At 40.5% G+C, this 12,353-nt stretch overlaps 1 protein-coding gene across 2 annotated transcripts in view; it reads left to right on the forward strand.

Annotated features, from left to right (window-relative positions):
* The first annotated feature begins 572 nt into the window (after positions 1-572).
* Positions 573-12,353, forward strand: part of chd4a (chromodomain helicase DNA binding protein 4a) — a 40,170-nt gene continuing 28,389 nt past the window's right edge. Inside the window, exons 1-5 of one of the 2 annotated variants that reach the window (XM_057827656.1) lie at positions 573-831; positions 1,175-1,355; positions 3,764-3,873; positions 3,963-4,193; positions 12,197-12,315. In XM_057827656.1, coding sequence (XP_057683639.1) covers positions 1,292-1,355; positions 3,764-3,873; positions 3,963-4,193; positions 12,197-12,315 — 524 coding nt within the window. In that variant the 5' untranslated portion in view covers positions 573-831; positions 1,175-1,291. The remainder of the gene's footprint in view (positions 832-1,174; positions 1,356-3,763; positions 3,874-3,962; positions 4,194-12,196; positions 12,316-12,353) is intronic. The other variant, XM_057827657.1, reaches the window with a different exon arrangement.

Below are 12,353 nucleotides of genomic sequence, written 5' to 3' on the forward strand. Positions count from 1 at the left end.
GCCAATCCAATCGCTGCCAGCCCCTTCCCAGTCAAAATGGATAGGATGTTTATCACTGTCAATGGCAGTCAATTCCATATAAAAAACACTACAAAATGAGTAATCAAAAAGGGGAGGGGCTTATTGAGGGGTCACCTGGGTCACCCTTCAAATTCGGGTGAGGGCCAGTCATTACCTTGCGCTCAGTCAAGTTCCAGCACCGCACACGAGTACGTGCACACGCACTCAAGTGCGCGTGCACGCGCAAGTCAGCAGTCATGTGGCGCGCACAGTTGCCATGTGACGGCTTTTGCTCCCCCCTCCCTCCCCTCCTCCTATCTCGCATTTTTTTTTGGGGGGGGGGTGAGTTATGCTTATTGTGGGATGTTAGTGACTGCGCTCATGACTATTATGGGATGTCAGCGGAGGTGGGCGGGGGGAGCGTCGTCATGGTAACCATGGTTACCACGGAGGGGGGGGTGCATGGAGGAATGGGGAAGAGACGGAAAGGGAGGGGGGGGAGTTGAATATTATGGTCTGTATGTTGCAAGGTAACTATGCAGAGTGGGGGAGGGGTGATATTATGGGATGCCTGCCCCCTGATCTCTTTGTGTGTGCGTGCGCGCGCGCGGGGCGTGTGTAGTGTGCGAGATAGAAAAAGGAGACGAACGACGTCGTGCGCACACGCAGGAAGCAGACATCCCCAAAAAATAAGACAACAAATGTGGTGAAATTCAACCAACGTAGCAGTTACCTGAACAAAGGAGAGCCCGCCAACTATTGATTGAGACGACAACTGAGGCTGGACTTTTTTTTTTTTTAAGGGGGAGGGAAACCGTGTGGAGTCAACTTGTGAGTATTCGACTTTGCCTGAATGGACTCGAGAGGAGATAAGATGATGGCGTCTTGTTAACCGCTTCTTCAATTTTGTGCTCGTTTGCCGAGTTTGGCCTCGAAATGCGAACCCGGTCAAGCTAGCTCGCATGCTAATGGCGGTGGGGTGGTGGTGAGGGGGGGTGTTCAACTAACGAGAGCCGGCTGTTAATCTTTTCGACAAGTTAAAATGTTTTATCCGGCGTGCTCGCTGTTTGTATGCCTCTGAGCTGTTGACCGGCTTTTGCCCATTTGCTGAAAATTTATTTTTTCTTTCTTGGTGGAAACCCGACCGGCTCGTCTCCTCGACGTCTTTGGACAGACTCGACGAACTGGCAACCAACCGTGGATTATTATCGCACAAAGCAACTTTTGATTTAGTTAGCCTAAGTGCTAGCTAGCCAAACAGCAAAGGGGGGGAAAGTTTCCGCCGTCCGAGATGTCTGGGAGCGAGGACGACAGAGACGACTACGGAGCACCGCCGGACGACCGCTTGATGCACGGTAAGACCGCGACGAGCTCGTTAGCCACGACTTGCTAATGTTCCCGCTGGCTGCAGATGTTTTGTCACGTTCGTATCAATCATGGCTACTTAGCACGCGGCTAACTACCGACCGGCGAACGCCTACGCTCTCGTCTACTCTCCCTTAAAACGTCGAATTCTACTCTAACGTGAGCATAAATGTCACACTTTATCCTTTAAAGGAATACACTGCATATTCTGCCGCTAAAGTCACATCGACGTGTTCCCGCCGGGGCCTTTCGAGAGTCGGCTACCGGTATTTTTTTTTTTTTTTTTTACGTGTCGATGACAAGATGGAGGCAGCCAGTTAGCTTGGAAGCTGGCGGATGACGTTCGGCGGCGGCTCTCCTCCTCGTGGCCGCCTGGCGCCAACTGAAAATGCAAAGAAAACTCATAAAAATACCGATTTTTACTCTGTGTACTTGTAAAATACCTAACGTAGGACTTTTTAGTCGTACTAAAACGAGCGTGTTTACATGTTATTTGGTGGCGAACGCCGAGAACAAATAGCCTACGAGAGTTAGCTTCTTTTGCTAAAGTGCAATCATTTTTTATTTCGGTTTGTGTCATTCGCTTTCAACTGCCACAATGCGGAAACGCATTATTCGTTTGAATGGATTCCGAGAATAATGATTGTTTGTAAGGCACGGAAATTGACTAATCAATTCTCAAAAGTGTTTTGGAATTCTTCAGTTTGGGTACAATCTGTTTGGACATTGTTTAAGTATGATGTTTATTAAGGAATCACACAGAGTATCGATAGCACACAAACCAATTGGAAAATGCACTACATAAGAAAACATAGAAAGAAACAGAAACCAGAAAAGAAAATGCATTAAGGCACAAGCTATCAGTGCAGAATAAAATGGTATGAAAAATTAAACTGTCTTTCAGCTTTCTACACACAGCCGCTCATGCTACACCAGAAACATTCTATTCCAATTAAATTGTCATTATGATTTTGTTTAGTCTTTGAAGAGTTCTGAGAGACTCCAAGACTCGATTTAACAGCCAGCTTTCATAAATTCCTCAAATTGGATAAGAGAAAGAATCTTGTTTATGATATGGAAAGAAAATTCAGTCCGTCACACTTGTATACACAAGTAACTAAAATGACCAAACCGAAAGCGATTGATAATTTTCTATTTTTTTTTTTAAGCACCTGGAGGAACTTACTGCGTAAACAACACCTAGCAAAAAGTATGGAATCACCAGTCTCGGACGAGCACTCAGACATTTTATCATGTTGAACCAACTCTGATAAAAAGCTTGGAAAAATAATGAATTGTCAAGAATCTTCATTGGACAAGGTGATGATGCTGGAACTTCGGTTTGGTGCTGTTCCAGTGAGATTTACAAAGATGACTGCCTGAAGAAAACATCAAAATTCCCTCAGTCCTTGATGATATAGGGCTGCATGTCAGGCAAAGGCACTGGGGAGATAGCTGAGGTTCAATCTTCAGTAAAGTTTACATTGAAATTTTAGACAGCTTTCTTATCCCTTCAATTGAAAATGTTTGTCATTTTCCAAGATGACAATGCGTCATGCCACAGAGCTAAAACTGTTAAAGCATTCCTTGGAGAAAGACTCATCCAGTCAATGTCATGGCCTGCAAACAGCCCAGATCTCAACCCTATTGAAAACCTGTGGTAGAAATTGGGGGGGAAAAAAAAAAAAGGTCCACAGCAAGGGTCCGAACTGCAAGGATGATCTGGCAACTGAACCAGAGTTGGCACCATATTGATGAAAAATACTTATCAAATCATGCCTCAGAGACTGCAAGCTGTCATAAAAGCCAGAGCTGGTGCTACTAAATACTAGAGATGTGTTTTGATTGTTATTTCTTTGTTTGTTTCTCATGATTCCATATTTTTTTCCTCAGAATGGAGTCATTCCATATATATTTCCCTGCCCTTGCTCTATAAAAGTAACATTTACTGACCACCACAATGTTTTTTATTCATTTCTTTTAGTGTTTCCGAATGCTAAAGAGTTGCACTTTTGAACTAATTCATTATTTTTTCAAGATTTTTATCTGAGTTCTACATGATAAAATGTCTGAATGCGAGCTTGTCCGAGACTGGTGATTCCATACTTTTTGCTAGGGGTTGTAGAAACGGTTTCTTCTATTCCATTAAATGAATTTTAATGAATTGTTGCAATGTCACACAAAAAACAACAACGATGCAATTGTCTGTTATTTAACAAATTTCCCTTGTCTGAATCTAGAACTGATGTTTGGGGAAATGCTTTCTTTGGAATCACAGTGGGGAAATGCTTTCTTTGGAATCTGTGATGATGCAATGTTTATGCATACAACCTTGCTTGTAGTTCAACATTGGTTCGTATCTCTGAACCGGCAATTTCTTCATGCGCTTGATCCGTAGATGACGAAGATGAAGACATTTCAGAGAATGAGACTCAGAAAGTAAAGAAGAAGAAGAAGGCCAAAAAGAGCCGAGAAAGTAAGAGCAGCAAGAGGCGGTCGCGAAGAGAGGTAGGCACCCCCCAAAAATTCAAATATACCAAATATCATTGATGACCCGGTTGCATTTGGGATAACGACCCCCTCAACTTGCCCTCCAGGAACTCGCCATCAGCTCCCCGGAGCCCATGGACACTGCCGGGCCCGAGGAGGATGGCGTCCAGGTCCGCCGCTCCGACAGCGAAGGCAGCGACTACATGCCGGGACGCAAGAAGAAGAAACGCGCTAGCAGCGGCAAAGAGAAGAAGCGCAGCAGCGAACGGGGCTCGTCCAAGAAGAAAGAGCCAGAGCCGGAGGAGGAAGACGATGACGAAGATGATGACGACTTTGCGGTAAGAGCGGGCGATTCGATAGTGATTATTTTTTAAGGAAAAGTGAAAAGCAAGTTGAAGAAATGGACATGAGTGAAATAATTTATTTTGCACGTTGTTTGTTCAAAGACAAAAAAAACAGGTGGAAGAAAGTTGTTGTTGAGGTTGCGCTGATGAATTATGGACCATACGATGCCGATTATATCAGAGTATCAACATATTGTGACAATTTTATTGATAGATGGGTCAGGAAATCAGTCTGCGATGATCGTTATTGCACTGTTGTGGACAATTTTTAAAAGGGAAGAAAACTTGCTTGCAGACTGGCAAAATATTTCAGTGCGACCTTTATGTAAATAAACACAGTGACACGATATTATTGCGACATTCTTGTAAACAAATGAAAACGCCATTGACAACGATTGATGTCCAATTCAACATGGAGGACTGGCTTTGATGGTCATGTCTGAGCGTCACTGCGTTGACTCAAAATTCTTTTGATTTCAAATCTAAGTACGGTGGTACCTCGACATATAATCGCTTTGACACACGATCTTTTCGACATCCGACGTCAAATTTGACCCGCCATTTGTTTCTACATCCGCCGACATGCTCGAAATACGATGATTTTTGACAGCGCCGCAGTTTAATTTTGCCGGAAGACGCACGCACGGCTGATTTTCTTGTGAGAGAAAACAACACTGGATCCAAAAAGGTTAGTGGAGCTGGAGAAAAAAGAAAAGGTGATGCTTACCATTGAGATGAAGATGTAAATGATAGCAAAATATAAGCATGGTGTGTGCATCCATGACGACAATAGGGCCGTAGAATGTCGATCTCGGCCGGCAGTCCTCCTCCGTTCGCCACTCTTTATAAGTTAAGGTGACAGTTCTTATTGTGGTAACATCGCCAAAGAAATCGCCAGCTTCGTTAGGTTTCTAATCATTTATTCCATCAACTCGCCGAGTGTCCACTGCTGTTGATGCCAGGATCAAAACAGAAAGTAAAATAGCGCTCTCCTGCTCACCGTCAGCCCCGCGGTGCGTTCAGGTATCAGCAAAAAAAGTTCGCCACATTAGAACCTGTTTCGTTACATTATTACAGGTATTATTATTATGTTTTTTATTTATAATTTGTTTTACTCTTTGTATTTGCTATTTGCAATAGTAACGGCAGTATTTATTAAGGATTTAGTGTAGGTTTTTGGGATGTGGAACGAATTAATAGAATTATAATGTATCCTTTATGGGAAAATCCTGCAAGGTCCAGGAACGAATTAACTTTGTATGTAGAGGTACCTCTGCAAGTGACTATTTTTGATCATTAAATAAAAGTAACTCCATCAAGACCTGGTGTCCACAAACGTCTGCGTCACATTTTCAGTCAAGTGTGGCCTATGTGACTCCAAAAAAAATTTTTTTTTTCCCCAAATAATTATAATTATGAATTAATAAAAACAAATAAAAAGGAATAGAAGCAGAAGTACATTCTTGTTTAGGCCCCCAATAACACAAGTTTTTAAATTTTTTTTTAGAATATTTTACTCCACGCTAGACGTTCAAATAATTCCATCGTCATCGTCGTCATGACGACAAATAATTCAAAGCGCAAGAAAACGCATAGTTTAAATGACCTTTCATGTAAGTGTTTAAACACAAAAGAATGGCACTGTTTAGGAGCACAGCCATTTTGTGATGTCAATCATACCTACGTACATACGCATGAATAGACTAGCGAGCAGGTGCATGTGTTCATGGGTGTTGGAGGTTGACCCATATGGGATTTTCAAAGACCGGTGCCAATACTGATTTTAAAAAAAATCAGCTGGTTTAGATGTCTAGACCTGATTTTTGTTAGTTGATATTTGAGGCCGATATGCTTTTTCCCTTTTTTTTTCTCGCCTTTCTTATTTTAGATGTTCAATTTTTCTCGCCTTTCTTACATTAGACGTTCAACTTTTTTGAAAAATCTTGAAAAATGTCCATCAATCGGCCGGCCAATATTTCGATTGACCCATTATAAGAAACCCAAACAGTGAACACAACAGTTATCCTATGATATCGGGCGATCTTGAACGTTCAGATATCTGCCTGCTATATTAGCCTGCCAACATATTGGTTGATCTAAGACCAGCACCCAAAAAGCTATCATAAGTTCTTCTATTATATTGGCCAATGGCGGATCTTGAAAAAAGTCCATATGCTGTTTATTGGGCGGATATATCTGCTGACTGTTTTATCGACCTTTAGTATTAATGATATAATGAGGAAACTGGGGTAAATTTGGGATACAAGGCAAAAACGGTGCCGACATTGATAAGTGATTTTTTTTTTCTTTTTTTTTTTTTCTTCGTTTTGGACAGTGGTGTATAAGACTGTAATGTGACTAGGCCTGAACGATAAAGGAAAAAACTATTGCTGCGATTTTTTTGGGGTTTGCGATATATTGCGATATTATATTGTGATATTTAAAAAAATGTATATTTTTTTCAAGAAATTTTCACAAGATGACTTAAATAGCTGTTTGGAAAGACTTTAGATGACTCACCATCACCACAGTGTAGAGTCATCCCTTGTTTTTCGCAGTTAATGGGGACCAGAACCCTCCGCGATAAGTGAAAAACCAAGAAGTAGCGCACCCCCCCATTTTTTTTTGTGTGTGTGTTTTTTGTGCCCAATGTATTTACGGTATTCAGATTTAGCATTGGAAAGAGATACATATAAGACATGTTTTTTTTCCTCACTTTTCCCCCCAAAGATATTTAAAAAATGTATATAAATAAATGGTTTTTAAGCACTTAAAATGTCATAATTATGATAAGTTTTAAACATAACTGTCCAACCAAATCATTTTTGAACAAGAATAAAGTACCGTAGCAGATAAATGCTTGGCTTTATTAAATGCTTCTGTTTATCTTCTTTAGCTGTGACCGTTGAAGTATCATGTAGAAATTTCAAACTCCTCATGATCACTTCTGGCATTTAAATGTCTCCAACGTCCCCACAGTACACACATTCACTCCAGCGCGGCTTCCTTGCAACTGTTTAACAAGTTAAACGATGATTGACAGATGCCCGTGCGAAGTCTGCTTCTTTGGCCAGATCAAAGCCATCGTTGTGCCGCAGTGACTGAGAGGATCAAAAGGCTGGGAGAGGGAGGGTAGGAGGCTGTGCGCAGACCAGAAAGTGAGGCGTATGTGGATCAAAAAACTATCCCACGTGCTTGCGATGGGACTATTGCGCACACGCACATCGCGATGGCGATGTTTAAACGATATATCGTTCAGGCTTAAATGTGACCGTCAAAATTATGATATGACACTGTCATGGGCATTGATATTCTCATATTAGATGTCATCGGTCAAATTTGGTTACTAATTCCATTTATGTCCAGTGCAGATCTTTTACATCTATTCAAAAGTGAGATAATTTGCCGGATGACACCCAATGACATCTGTCATAAGCATTCATTAATGCTCAGGATGGTGTCATGTCATAATTATGACCTTCTTACGACACCGCTGTCAAATAGTCTTACCGGTTAATATCTTTTTGTGTAAATATCCCAAAATACAGTGAGGAGGGCTGCGGCTTAGAGTCCGGTGCGGTTTATCAATGAACAAATGTCGTTTTCGTGTCAAATTTGGTGGGTGGCAGCTTATAGTCAGGTTCACCTTATAGTCCGAAAATTACAGTAACTCATTGGCAGGATTTGAAGGCAGTAGATGTCGAATGTCTGACTGACATCTGGCACCGTCAACGGGAGCCAATAAGTGCCCTATTAAGTGTTAAAAATCAAAATTGGTGTGTTAACCTGTTCGAAATCTTAGCATGGCAAAAGTGAAAAATGTCACAGATTTAGGAAGCTAACTTGGCCTTTTTCCTTTCCTTCTTAGTCTCACCTGTCACGGTTGCGATATGAGAGATGGTTAAACAAAGAACCCGGCCAGCCAATTGGGGAGCTCCTTCTTAATGGCACTAACTCTGAGGCGGGGGTGGGGGGTGTTGCATGCGTGTCTGGGGCGTGTATTGCATATATGCAGTTTCCATGGCAACATGTCTGCCACCAAAGCGCACTGTTTTGTGTTCTTGACCCTCTTTTTCTTTATAACCCCCCCCCCCCCCCCATTCAGGTTACAAAAACATTTTATTTGTAGAGAGGCCCTCCATTCTAATTTGTCCATTTCTACAACAACATTAAATTATGATAAAATGACAGTGCTGCAAAATGGAGAAAACATGAATGAATTATTGATTCAATCCATGGGTTTTGTCTGTCAAATCCTAACAGAAAAAAATGTTATGGTTGTTTTCAAAGTAAAAAAAAATGTATATTAACCATTTGATTATTTTAATACATTCAATAGAACAGGGGTCTCAAACTTGTGGCTTAGGTGCCATTTGCAATATTCTGTGGTCCCTACTTGACATTCAACTATAGTATTAGTTAGAGGCGTGCAAAATTTCCGATTCTTAGATTATTCGCGATTCGGCCGTGGAAGATTCTAGAACGATTCACAAATATCCAAATTCCGATTATTGAATTATACCAGGTAAAGCAGAAGTAAAACACAGTCAGCGCGGTCTTTGGGACGCAGTGAGGAACAGACCGAGAGTGAATATCATGTTCAACTCATGCCGCTAGATCAGGGGTGTCCAAACGTTTTGCAAAGGGGGCCAGATTTGGCGTGGTAAAAATGTGGGGGGCCGACCTTGGCTGACGTCCTTTACGTAGAACAATATATTTAAGCAAAATTTAGCGAGCCATTCAGCGTGTCACATTTGCTTTATTATTTTTTGAATGAATAATTTCAACAACCTCGCAACTAGCCTTTGCGGCGTTCTCTTTCGACTCTCGGGCTCTTGCGAAATACTACTGCTGTGAAATCAAACTAGCTTCAAGTTGCTTTAATTCCTCGCTGCTTATCTTCCCTGTAATCTTGTCGTACATGTCAGCGTGTCTTGTTTGTTAATATCGCCTCACATTGAAATCTTTAAAAACAGCGATTGTCTCTTTGCAAATGAGGCAAGACATAGTTGTTGCATATTTTAGTGAAGAAATGGTCCAATTTCCACCTATCCTTGAAGCGTCGGCCGTCACAGTCAACTTTTTTTGTTGATTGTCGCCATTTTAGAAAATTGGAAGTAGAGGGTCAGGGTGGGGGCCGGATGAAATTTGACCACGGGCTGCATTTGGCCCCCGGGCCGGACATTGGACATGTCTGCGCTAGATTAAAAAAAAAAAAAATCACACCTGACTGCGGCTGACAGCCGCTACAAACAACACCTAGTTGCTACAAACATACGGCTACAGTAGATATCATATATATGTAGAACTAGATGCAAAATGTTAGACGACGTCCGTGTTAAAACATGTATTATTGAACAGAGATGCGAAATGACACTTTCTGGCGCAAGTAAACAGCCGCCATCTTAAAGCAGTAGACCTCTCTAGAAGGCTCTGTTGCAGCGAACCTAATTAACTTTTTATCTAAAATACTCCTAAATCGGCAGAATCTTGTCTTGAATCAATCTTTAAATGATGAAATAGTGTTAAAACTTTGACAAAAGTAGACAGAAGGGAAATTATGGAATAACGGCAGCAATTTTAACAACTGTAACAGTTGATTCACAACATTAAATTAATTGAATGTAGTTTAGAGCTGCTAATACGGACTGGGGACTGGAGTTTTTTATTTACTGTTATTTTTGTGTATTTGTTTACTGTTATATGTTAACTTGATACTGAAATAGTAGTTTGGTTTAGCCTAAGAGGATTTTTGAATAATTTTGGAACTAATGTACACAATATTAAAAAAAAAAGAAAAAAAAGAAAAAGGAGGGGGATGCATCAGTAATCGTTTTATAATCGAATCGGAGCCTCTGAATCGTAATCGTAATCGAATCGTTAGGTGCCCAAAGATTCCCAGCTCTAGTATTCGTGTCGCCCGCATGCATTTTGCAACGGGCAGTTTAAAGAAATATATGAATAAATTTATACAAAACAAATTAATTCATTGAAGGATCCATTTTAGGGGAAAATATGTTAATAAATGAAGAAAAAAAAATTGAAAAACGCATCAAAGCCATGAGTGATAAAAATATAAATCAGAATAAAATGAATTCAAATAATTGAATACTACATATATCATGAAAACGTTATAAATTGAAAACATACGGAGCCCCTAAAGGTACATCAAGAGGAATAAATCTAAGCAATCTGTTGCGCACCTGAAACTATCTGGTGGATATTAGCGTCACATAGTATTTAAGCTAGCGTACGTTTGCTATGGCGTACCGCACGCGACACGTCAGTTTTGCTTATTAATATTCATGACGTTAGCAACTGTTGCTAAGGGGGTCAAACTTGTGTTTGTCCCCCATGCTAGATGCATGTAAATAGTGGAAGAACGTGATGTTTACTGAGCTAAACCTACCATTTCTGTCCGAAAACGATGGACCTGGTGCGAAATTCCCTGGTAAATATGTGAAAGAACATGCATATGATCAGTTAAAGAGATGGCTTTAGTGTCGAGCGCTGAAAAATGGCCAACCTGATCCAGAGGTAGCTTTTTTTAGCAACACCTTTTTCTTGTGTGCGTTGCCTTACGCCACTGACGATGACATTCTCCTGTTTCAACAAGCTATCCTTTACCACCATACGCTCAGTTTTTCTTACACATTATATCCTCTGGTTGTCTTGCGTCTCTGAGCGTTCTTGAGTGTAATTTATATTGCTATTTTTGTGTAGCGATCACAAATGCTACTCGGTGACCGCCAACGAATGCTTTTTTTTTTTTTTTTTTCATAACAAATCTTAATTCTATTAATTTATTTACACTTCCCTCTTACTAAAGTTGTTTCTTTACAACAGAAAAGGTATCAACAATGGCAGTCAAATACCATTTTAATTTTTTTCATGTCATTCATTGTCAGACAGAAGCAGCACGGCAAAACGGCACACTAAAGAATAAGTACAAATATCAAAATGGCTTTCATCTTCGTCCTCTGTAGTACCATGGCCCCCAACAAAATGTTTACTGTATATGAAGGTGAATGACTTCACCATGCTATTGTTAAACTGGTCTTTTGGACGTCCGCACAAGTTGATTGAGCCATTGTTCACAATTTTTTTTGTTTTTTTTTTTGTTGGCTTCGGGAAACGTATGAAAAAACGGCCTTCATGTGTTGTAATAGCTAGAGTCGTTTCTACAAGCTCCATAGCAGCAGTGTTTACTCGGCGTGTTCTTTTTTTTTTTTTTTTTTTTTTTTTTTTTTGAAAGATTACCCGCAGAAAACAAGCGGTACTAACATGGGTTGTATGCGAAGGCACTTCTATGTTGACCCACTTCCGGTTTATGATGGTGACGTCACGGTCTAAAAATAATATTCTTGCGGTACGCTAATGGCTAACTTGCATTGCAAAAGTCTGCTAGCTTAAATGCTGTATTATGCTATTGTTTACAACGGTTAGCTAACTTCCATAGCAAAGGCCCCTTAGCTTAAATGCTATATAAAGCTAATGTTTACAACAGTTGGCTAACCTGCATAGCAAAAGTCAGTTAGCTTAAATTGCTATATAATGCTAATGTTTACAACAGTTGGCTAACTTACATAGCAAAAGTCAGCTAACTTAAATGCCATATAATGTTAATGTTTACAAGTTTGTTTCTGGTGTGCACCAGATAGCTTAAATTTTATTTATGTCAATGTCACTTTAGGGGCTCCGTAAAAACAAGAGTAAAAAGAAATAAATTCAAATAAATATATGCATTTTGCTCTGGGAAAGTTTTTGTTTTGTGACCACACATAGGTTAACACATTGGCTTCTGTTAATGGGAATAGATGTCCAATCCATTTTAAATGAAATGCATTAGACGTTTATTACAGTCTACCACAACACATACTGTTACCTGTTGCAACAGAACATGGGTTAATGGTAATGCTAACTTTTGAATAGATGCCCACTGTCCCTTAAATTTTCAGTATTTGAGCGTTAAATGATTTATGGATGGTTTCCCACAGGAACCCAAATCATCATCGCAGCTGCTGGAGAACTGGGGCATGGAGGACATCGATCACATCTTCACCGAAGAGGACTATCGTTCGCTAACAAACTACAAAGCCTTCAGTCAATTCGTCAGGTAGACCCTCGCAGCCTCGACTTTTAGCGTCCAATCCA

This window comes from Corythoichthys intestinalis, chromosome 22 (assembly GCF_030265065.1).
Source record: "Corythoichthys intestinalis isolate RoL2023-P3 chromosome 22, ASM3026506v1, whole genome shotgun sequence".
Lineage (NCBI taxonomy): Eukaryota > Metazoa > Chordata > Actinopteri > Syngnathiformes > Syngnathidae > Corythoichthys > Corythoichthys intestinalis.